General features: G+C 38.8%; 1 protein-coding gene across 1 annotated transcript in view; it reads right to left on the bottom strand.

The window, feature by feature from the left end:
- Positions 1-1,257: 1,257 nt before the first annotated feature.
- RGS7 (regulator of G protein signaling 7) overlaps positions 1,258-10,457 on the bottom strand; it is a 211,698-nt gene continuing 202,498 nt past the window's right edge. Inside the window, exon 18 of the mRNA XM_041423510.1 lies at positions 1,258-1,528. Within this exon, the coding sequence (XP_041279444.1) occupies positions 1,370-1,528 (159 nt within the window). The 3' untranslated portion in view covers positions 1,258-1,369. The remainder of the gene's footprint in view (positions 1,529-10,457) is intronic.

The following is a 10,457-nucleotide window of genomic DNA, read 5'->3' as shown; positions in this document are numbered from 1 at the left end:
GGCACCACTGCAGGTGGTTTTCCAATGCTCAGTGAGATGTCTCTGGTATTAAGGCACTCAAGTTGATTGTCTGCTTGTATCTATGACCATCCCACTTTGTGTGTGCATGTTTAAGATTCATAGTCCCTTTGAAACAAGATTGTCAATATCAAACCAAAGTCAGCATGACAGATGGTAGTAAAGTTGGCTGTCCTGAGTCTATTCTGTGCATTGCTAAAAAGGTTTGTTTGTCATGTGCACCCTACCATGCCCTGGAGGTATGATCATTTCGTCATTTGACTTAGCTCCCATCCTTTTTTTTCTACTCTGAGATTCTGTCTTACTATCCTTATATCACCTCTATCAGTCAACAGTGTTGTTTCTTAGGCCAAGCAGATTTCTGGTTCCAGTTCAGATTAGCTTCAGGAGCTCCATATCTACTGTCTCACGGGCAACAACAACACCCCCTCATCAATCTGTCAGCAGGTCTGTGTGTGAGTAAGCTCAGCAGTGGACACACAACAGCATCCCCAGACAGAGCTCTGGAATTAAAATGACAGCTTGCTCCTGCGTTGCTACCGGAGGTTTTCTGCACAGACCACATGCTTAGCACTCCCAAACCTTTTCAGCTTAAAATATTGCCTTGCATCGCAAGTGACAGGAAGGAAAAAGAAGCACTGTCCTTCCTATTTAGGAAGTGTACCCCTGTGTTCTCAGGCAGCTTTGTTCATGTCCATTCCTAAGGAAGTGCAGTCCAGTCCATCCGCTCTGGGGGAGCGACTGAATCGCTGTGCAGGCTGCACTGTTACACAACAGCAGGGCCTGGCTTAAAGAAAGGTTTGCTTATGCGATGATGAGCAAGCGGGAAAGGTCTCTCTGCTGCTAGCTTGATAAAAAGAAAAGAAAAAGTAAATGATTATCAATAAAGTGTGTTTGATTAGGTGTCACTGAGAGAAAGAAAATGCCATTTCATGTCACTTTTTAGAAAGCACAAGGTGTGTAACTTTTGGGGATCATTTTGTTCTTGACTAATCTTCAGATTCAATATTAAAATCTCAAACTTCCCAAAGGAAAGAGATTCTGCATCTTTTAATGAAAGATAAAACAACAATATAAACATACACAAATTTACAGAGAAAGGATCAACTTTAATACATCTGGAGTAAAAGGTGTTCTTTTTTTAAATATGGTATAAAAATAAATGCAAGAAACATTAACAGAGAATATACAGACAACAGACAAAGACACAGGCTTTCTTTCTCAATGTGAATACATCAGTGAAATGAAACCTTCTGTGCTAATTTATTGTGCAATAAATGTGATGCCATATGTATATTTATTAATATATGCATTTTTTACATTTCTTCCAGTTTTTGATTGAAGTATTTTTTTAATAAACTGTGCCTAGCAGAAGCTTTTTTTTCACTGTACTTGAGCTTGCAGAAAATAAAAAGACACAGATCCAGCTTGATATGAAGGAGGAAGTGAGCAGACAGTTTTCGAAATGGAGGCATCGAAAGGCTAGAGAGTCCCTCGGAGTCTGTAATGCCTTAGTATACACAAAAGAAAACAAGTCAGGTCCTTGCTCATGCAACATCTTGTTCTACTGTCCTCTGAGTCAGGCAATCAGTGAGCTACAAAGTATGTATAATGATTTGAGTCTGCTTCCATGCTACAAGGTGATCCTTTTAGTAGGACTGCACTAGACTGGTTAACCTCTTTGATGTGAGCGATTTCCCCTGAGGAAAAGATAAAAACAAAAAACAAAAACAGAAAACAGAGGCATGATCACTGCAAACCTGTTCATCAGCAACCACTCAGTGTTGCCACATCACTCTCAAATAACTAGGGGCACCAACTGGAGTCTGTCAAACCTTAAACCACAGGAAGTCCTTACACTTAAACACCTGCACTGCCAGCCAGACAGATTGTTTCACAGAACAAGCCAGCAAATTTAAAGGCCATTTTTGAACAAGATTTGTTTTGGCTGATGAGAACCTGATGCTGAAGTTTTTGCTGTCAGTCACACCCAGAACTTGAAGGCTACCACAAGCAGGAGTGCATTGTGCTGCAAAGATGAATGTGCAAACTGCAGTAGCTCTGCCACAGAGGACAAAAAAACTACTTTCAAGTTAAGGTAAGAAAGTAAGAGGCAGATTGCATATAGGTAGGAAAGCAGCTTTTCCATGAACACAATTATAGGTTTGTTGAGACCATCTTTACTATTTATAAGGAACATTGGTCAGGTATATTACATGTGACTGCATAAAACTGCTTTGAAGGTATTTGATTCCATATTGTTGTTTTCCTCATCGTTCCTCCTGTTGCAGGGATGTGGTTTCAATTATTTAACAAGCTCTTTTAATAAGGTGTAATGACTGTCCCACAAGAGCTAGGTCTACAGCGTGAAGAAGATGGTGTAAGGTATGTCACTCTGGTATAATTCAGGCAGATTTGATCTTTATCTGAGCCAGACAGAAACCACAGAATGGGAATTAGCTCTCCTACGGCCACATAAAAGGAGTTAGCTCTCCAAGTGCCATCCTACTGTGACTCTGATCCAACAGAGGCAGAGCTGGCACAGCAAGCTGACATCACAGGCATACCCTGACAATGTAACACAAATATATAATAAAACATTAAATAGAAAATGGCTCTAACTCACCAGTTAGATATTTAATACTTACATTTATTATATTGTTCATTTTAAGTGCCCAATTCAGAAATATCAAACTGGTTTCAAGGAGAATACAGTAAAAAAATACTGTAACTATGGAGAGATGCTTAATTTTCTGCACTAAATGAACTTATTCTGCCATATCAATAAATTGTTAAGCCATCTGCAGTATTATAACTCAGTGGAATTACACAATTAATGTCTATTGTCATTATCAATTAAATTTAAGCTCACAGGGATCTGTAAGTTGGTCTTGAGCATTCTCTCAAATGCAATACATCAGAGTGGGTCCTCATAAAAGGAATAACTATTTTATTCTTTGTACTGTGAAATACAAGTTGAACAAATTAGGATGAATACTTCCCCTACAACATAATTTGAAAGGAAACTCATGATTTGCACTCTTGGGTTAGACTGGTCATCCATCAGGTTCCCCATATCACCTGACAGTATTATTGCCTACTTCTCTGAAAGATGGAAAGTCTCCTTCCTGGTGCTCTGTCTTCCCGGTATCTGCCACGTTCTATGTATATTAAATTCACAGATTCTTGATACTTTCTAACCCTTAAATTACATTTTCTTCTAATGCAGCAGGTAAGCTGTTATAGTAAGACATCTTTTCTTTTTAAATAGTCAAAAGAGCCTCAACACCAATGTGGCCTTGGAACACAATTTAAAACATTAAAAGGATTTCTGAGATTAATGTTTTGTTTGACAATTTTATTAGACAATTCAGGACTTTTGGTGCTAGACATAATCTCAGAAAATATTGAACATATGCTTATCTTTGCCTTTCATTAGGTTATTTGCACTTAAGTTAACAAGTGTACAAGTCTGGCTACTTTCTGTAAACGTGTATGAGTTCCCTTTAGTACTGAACTGCATAACCCACTTAATTAAAATATTAAAACCAGGAGTTCTTGATTAGTTACAATATGTTCAAAACTACACTGAAAAGCTACATAAATGCTTGCTGTGGTATAAAATCTGTGAAATAATTTTTTTAGTATTATTTGCAACAACTATTTAGGAGTTTCAAAATTTCTGGAATTTCTAGATGGACCATAAGCAAATTCTAGCATCTCAGGAATGAATTATGTTATCACATAAAATAGGAAGTCCTGACATAAAATCAGGCCAAAAAGTAGTTATTAGTTGATCTGATTTGTGTGATTGTTTTCTACATATTGTTTGAATTTTCCCCTAGAGACACAGTGAGATGTCATGACAATTTTTTTCTGTGTTCCACATAACTTGCTCCCTTGATACTGCTGATATTTGGATACTTTTTTCTCCAAAGCCCTACAATGATCAGGAACTCTCTGGATGGTCCCCTCCTTCAGAGAAACATTCCCCTGCCTCAGAGAAACCTCCATCTGAACAACAGTAACAACAATAAATGGTATTTTTCCATGGCTTAGTAGTTCTCATTTATCACAAAGTTGGAAAAATGACAGCTTAGAAGATTCACCCTCCTTAGGAGATCTTCTTAAATGCTGATTCTGAATCATATTAAATTCTGTGATTAGGAAAATAAGCTTTTAATACACAGCCCCAGATACAGAATTATCACATCTTCTTATTAGATCTGCAGGGACTTGTTATTTTCCACTTTACAAAATATTCCTTTCAAACTCTGTTCCAGAGTATACTTTTACTTCAGCTCTCTGTGGCAGAGTTTCATAATTACTGCTTCTAGGAGATTTCCAGATTTACTTAATTTACAGACTGATGTAAGGATCATCCATTGTGGGTCATAATTTAAGAGCTGAGCCTAACTATTTATTTCAGATACAATGTTAACAGCATTTCCATAAACCAGATTTTGATTTGGGAATATGGCAGTTTTCAGAGTTGTAGCATATAAAGATGTTTCTTGTGCTAATGACATTAAAGAAAATTTGGGGGGGGGGGGGGGTGCAAGTCAGAAGTAGCAAATGTTTATCTGAATAATGAAAAAGAGATCCTTAATATTTTCAATATATTCTTGCCATCAACATTTAGAAGAATATGGCTAAATTCTAAAGATTATTAGGATTTTTTTTTTGCTGTATTAGCGCACTTTGGATATAACAATTGCAACTATTTAAGAATTTTACTAATAATGCAGATGCCAAAATGGAACCCTGCACACACACCCTGACAAGGGAGTCAGAGGCAGCTGGAGTGAACAAGTACATCTAAAAGTACAAAATCAATTGGCCTCAGCATTTAGTCCCTGTTTGAACATACTAATTGTTTGACATAGAGTTTTCAGCTTTACTTCTAGTGAACTTAGGGGGCAAAATTGTAAAGCTATGTACAGATGCTACTAAATACAGTTGTACAGCAGTGCTGACTGACCCATTTATGCAGCATGGCACTTACATCAAATGATCCAGGAAAAAAGTCAGCAACAACCTCCATACATATGTGTCTTAAAAGAAATCAATATAAAATGTCTACAGGTGTTGGAGTTGAAATGTATGGTAGAGAAAGATCACATATTTTCCTTTTAGAAGATTAATTATCTTCCTTTCTGCTAAGCAACCTCAACTGTTCCTGTTTTCATGTTTCTTTATTGCCAGTGCAGGTGCCACTCCCCAGGACCTATACTGGTAGCACTAGAAAAGAGAACTCCATGCATCTGATGGGGAAGGAGAGGTAGAGTCCCACTGTGAGCAAAATGAGATGTGGAGTGAGAAGCAGCCCTCCTTGGTCTCAGTGTTCTGCATCTGCTCACGTGTGAAACACCTGCAGCACACTGTCAGCTCAGCCAGATCAGCAGGGAAAGCTTCCAAGTGACATTGCAGTGCCCTACACACAGAGCTGGGGGGTAAACAGCCCCTGACAGGAACTCATCTGGAGAGACATAGGAGAAGAAGCAGTAAATCCCTTTCCATGGGGAGGCAGCTCTTGCTCTACCAGCACAAGGGAATTGCTTCAGCACTGCTCTGGGGCTCAGAATTCAGCTTCAGCTCCCACAGCAGCACAGGATGCTGCTGTCAGCCATCTGTGCAGGTGTATTTCTCTTTCAGATATGAGGAAAGGGACAAGGCTAGTATTTACTGAATTTGGGGAACAAGTTGTCAGCACAGCTGCAGTGCTAAGTGGTTACATGTGCAGGGAAATCCTTCTGCCTCTGGCTGAGATTTGCAGCCTTTGTTCCTTTCTCATTAGGGCCATACTGTTTCCTGATCTGAAGCGGGAGGCAGCAGCTGAACAACTGCTTTCCTGCTTTGGCTCACTCCAAATCCAGGGACATCCATTTCTTTCTCCTTTTGCACTTTGCATTTACTGATGAGCTGCTCTCATTTGTGATTTACCTAAAACCTAGATGGGGTAGTTTGAATTTGAATAACCATCTGAAATGCAGTCTTCCAAGGGACTGATGCACATGAAAAATATTTTTAGTATGCTTGCCCTGGGCGCCTGACTCCTCAAGTTTCCATACCTCTCCGCAGTTCTCATTCCTGCAAAAAGCCTAAGAATCAGGTAATTTTTTTCATCTGTAAAATGGCAGACACTGGCCCCGTCTGTGCTGGCTCCTCACTTGAATGAACCTGGTTGTGTAAGTGTTACTCCTAAGCTCCTCTCTTCCAGCACAGAGCACAGCATCTTAGCTCCAGTCACTACAGAACAGCACAAGGAGACCATTCCTCATTGGCATGTCCTTTACAATTTTCCTCTGTGGACATAGTTCTTAAAAAAACTCATTAAACTAGGGGTTTTTACTAATTAGTAGGCAAAAATAGAAATTTCAATTATTTATTTGTTCTTTTTATTCAAACATGAACAAGATATCTCTTCCTGAATTTGAGAAGGCCTGAATTTCTGCAATTAATTATTATTTTCATTCTTGTTTTGTATTTGTCAAATAAGTAGCCTTGTGATTTATATTTCTTCTGACTAACTGGTTTTTTGTTTAAATTTTGGGAATAACCTGTAAGTAAATTCAAAATGAGATTCCAGAGCTGAAACTGCATTGAATTTCTTGGATAATGCTATACTTGAGAAAAATCTAACCCTTGGCAGGATTTCAGGACTAGATGGACTTTTGGTCTGACACAGTAGGGTACACAAGTTTTACCTATTCATACAGTAAAATTTCTTGATTAACAGATGAAATTGATTATTTATGTGCTTTGTTCCTCCATAAAAGGGATAGATTTTAACATGAAAAGAGATTACACTTGTTTAAACATCTAGAAAGTCTATGACCCACTGATAAGAACTGAGGAAGCTACTTTTATGAGTTTTAATTTCCATCTCTAGGCAGTAATTCACAATGTCATGTTAAGTGACATTGGATTCAAACTCAGTGAAAATGTGCTCTGTTCAATGGCCTTTGCACTTCAAATCTCATGCATGAAATGGTCTATTGTTACTGGTTTAGAGTGGGAAAAAAATCAAAGGACTCTGGTCAGCAAGTTCTTCCAGGTAAGTGGGAGAAGACAGCTGGAAAGGATACAGGTAATATAAGATATAATGGTTTCAAATTCAGAGTTATTAAATGGGGTCTTCTTTATGAGGTTGTGAGTGGAGATAATTGTAGTTTGATAGCTTTCTAATTTAATATATGAACTGAACTTGCTCTGTTGTGTACTGGCTGTATTTCCCTAAGACCTCACAAACATACAAGAACCTCTTTTCTTTTGTGTCTTCTGTATAACTGTGCAGTGACAGATGGAAATGCTAACACTGATGGTGGTGTCTGGAGTCATGGCACCAAGGCATGAGGATGGAGTGGCTCCCCACACAGCTCTAATGGGGGAGGCTACCCCTTCTCGCCTCACTAACTTAGTTCCTGGTGGGACAATAAAATTTGCATGGGGTGGAAGTTAAATGAACTCATTCCCCCTGTAAAGTAGGTCCCTTTGTCTCGAGGTTTCCAGACCAGTCATCACAGCTAAGCACCAGGCTGGGCTCTAATCCTGCTCAGTCTGCCACTGTCACAAGTCCTGCATGCACATGAGAAATTACAGACAAAATTGTTCCTTAAAGAACCTCTTTGCCCCCATCAACATTACCAGTGTATATTGACCTACTTTCCCCCCCTGTAATTTAGATATTAGCACTTGAGGTAAATTTGCTGAGCTTTTTAATTTTTAATTGTTAAATTTTTTTAATAGTTTTTTTCCCCACGTGAATTCTTCAAAAGAATTTGAGTTTTTAAATGTCACAGAAACTGCTGATTTCAGTCTCTCTACTGTTTAGCATGCAATGAGATCCTCTTGCTCCACCACTTAGATCTTTAACTTCCCTAGTACCTTGGGGAGCTGCAGGTGACTGGAGTTTTATTAGTCTCAAAGAGGAAGCTGAGGGGCTGAGGTAGGCAGGGGGGAGCCCAGAGCAGTGTCACTGCTCTCTGTGTCACTGCCTCTGACTCAAAGCTGTGACACATGTGGCTGCCCGTGTTACTCCAAGGCTATTCACTTATCTGATGGCTTCATTCCTGTAGTGCTGCAGTGTCTGTGCTCTGTATTTTCACACAGTACCCAGGAGTGTGAGGCAGACCAAGGATAGCTGGACTTACTACTCAGATACAAACTATAAAGTGTTCAGTAATAAATATTTCATATAGCAAATGCCAGCTTGCTACTACTTCTGTATATTTTATGTGAATGAAGACCTGTTTCTAAGGCTAACCATATTTTCTGCTGCAGACTGCAGAAGGCATTAGTAATTTTGTACTATAAAATCTACAGAGCAGCTAATTAGTCAGTTTTTAAACTGAGCATTTAGATCTTTCATGAACAGCACCAGCTTACTGAAAATTTTCTGGAAAGAAAACCCAATGTCAAAGAAATGCAGAGCTGAGCCTAGTGTATAGCTCCACTTCTATTTTTTCTCCATCAGACTAAAATAATGACTCATTATAATAGGTTATTTAATGTAATTCATGAAATAGTACAGAGTAATTGCCCTCTACATAGTTTCTAAAGTTTCTACTTTAACAAATTCTTTCTGTAGCAAGTATAACCCAATTTCGTTTAACATTGATCAGGAGCCTCCTAGAGTCAACAAATCAGATAATGAAATACAAGTCCATCTGTTCAGACTGAGTCCCTAGACACAGCCAAGGTAACTGTGTTTTTATTAAACACCTCAAATGGAAGAAACTGAGGTCTAATTTAGTTTAATACAAATATATTGATATAATACAAATATATTTGATATTACTGAGGAAAAATCCAGTGAAAATTAGTCTAAATATTGCAAACCATCAGAGAAGAGAAACTGTAATTTTCATCTCACTAAATCAGAGATGATAGCATTTATCCAGGTTATAGAAGACCCTTTTCACACCTATCTCCTGTATTAATCATTAGAACAGATCTATTCCACGGTCCCTCACTTCACAGTTGATCAAGTTAATCAGTACACTGTAGAATATTCTGAGATAGGTTTGCCTCATCCTTGTGGGTTGGAACCACCGTACCAAGATAGATAATTACATATTATAAACTCATCACAACCAAGAACAAGAGTAGAAGAACAAGGATGTCTGGTGGAAAGAGGTCCTGAGGAAGTGGTTGACATGAATTCAGTCTCCTTGGAAAAACGGTTTGCATTTGAGCATCCTGATATTCTGGATTAATTTGCAAGCCTCAGAACTGTCAGTCTAATAGAGATTATAGATCTAGCAGTGACATGTTTTTCTTTCATACCTGACCTGACTTGACAGACTCCACCCAGGTTAACAGGTAGTAGTTGGGAAAAAAGCAAAACCCCAGTTTTATGTCAGAGTTTGTTCTGTGAAAAAGAAAAAAACAATCCCCCTCTTCTAGCAAACTACTAATGTCCAGAAATCCTCTTTTCCATTTCTAGTTTGCAGCTGGTTTATGGGGCCTGCCTTGCCTCTCTGGCATGCTGTGATTCTGGTACTTCTGCCCTGAGATTAGCAGGATGAAAATCGGGCACAGCTGGGCTGCAGGGCACAATGCTCCCATGTTTGTGCCCAGAACTGCTGGTTTATCTGTAAGGCTGCTCTGGGAGGGATTTCAGCTTCTCCCAGACTGGTCTTCCCATTTTCCCTTTCTGCACTGTATTCCCGACCCCTCTACCTGCAGCTTGCTATTTCCCCCCTCATGGCCACCTGTTTGCACAGCGTTTACCATAGCCAATTCCTGACCCCTGGGCTGCTCAAAATGCCATGAATAAATGTGGCAATGCAGCTTGCCAGGCACTGTGACTGGGAAAAAGTCTGGCTCGCAGAGGTCCGTATGTGTTACCCACTCTATGCACTCCCTTTTACAGACTTTTTATTAATATGGAACTTCTGACTGAATTATAATGGAATTATCATGTATAGTGCTACCATGTACAATGTTGTTTTATAGATCCAACCTGTTTAGACAACACACAAATCACACTGCAACATGCTATGGCAACACCACCATGCAAAAACATAGGGGTTTTTGTTTCAAACATTGGGATAGTTTCCTTTGTGGCTGTTTATTTAGTTTTAGTGTCCTTTACTGACTTTGTCCCATTGAATCCAAATTTCTTCCTGATTACAGTGGATTCAAAGCATATTACAGGAAGCCTTTACCTATAAGAAAGTAGTTAAAGAATTACTGTTTTGTTTTTAAAAGTGAGATATTCCCACAGACTCACAAAACTTTCACTGCATTTTTTTCTTTTTTTTTTGATTACTGGAAAGTATATATGTCTTTTTTAAATACTTGAGGCGATACTCTTGAGCCTCATTATAGGGGAGACAGTTTCTGACAACTGCTTCTCCTTCCCTAGGAACCGAAAAAACAAAAACCATGATCTTTGCTGAAAGCTCTCATATTCTTCATTTCAACACACACAG

The sequence above is a fragment of the Onychostruthus taczanowskii genome, unplaced genomic scaffold (assembly GCF_017590055.1).
Source record: "Onychostruthus taczanowskii isolate IOZ18803 unplaced genomic scaffold, ASM1759005v1 scaffold78, whole genome shotgun sequence".
NCBI classification, from domain to species: domain Eukaryota; kingdom Metazoa; phylum Chordata; class Aves; order Passeriformes; family Passeridae; genus Onychostruthus; species Onychostruthus taczanowskii.
This window is presented reverse-complemented; position numbering and strand designations above follow the sequence as displayed.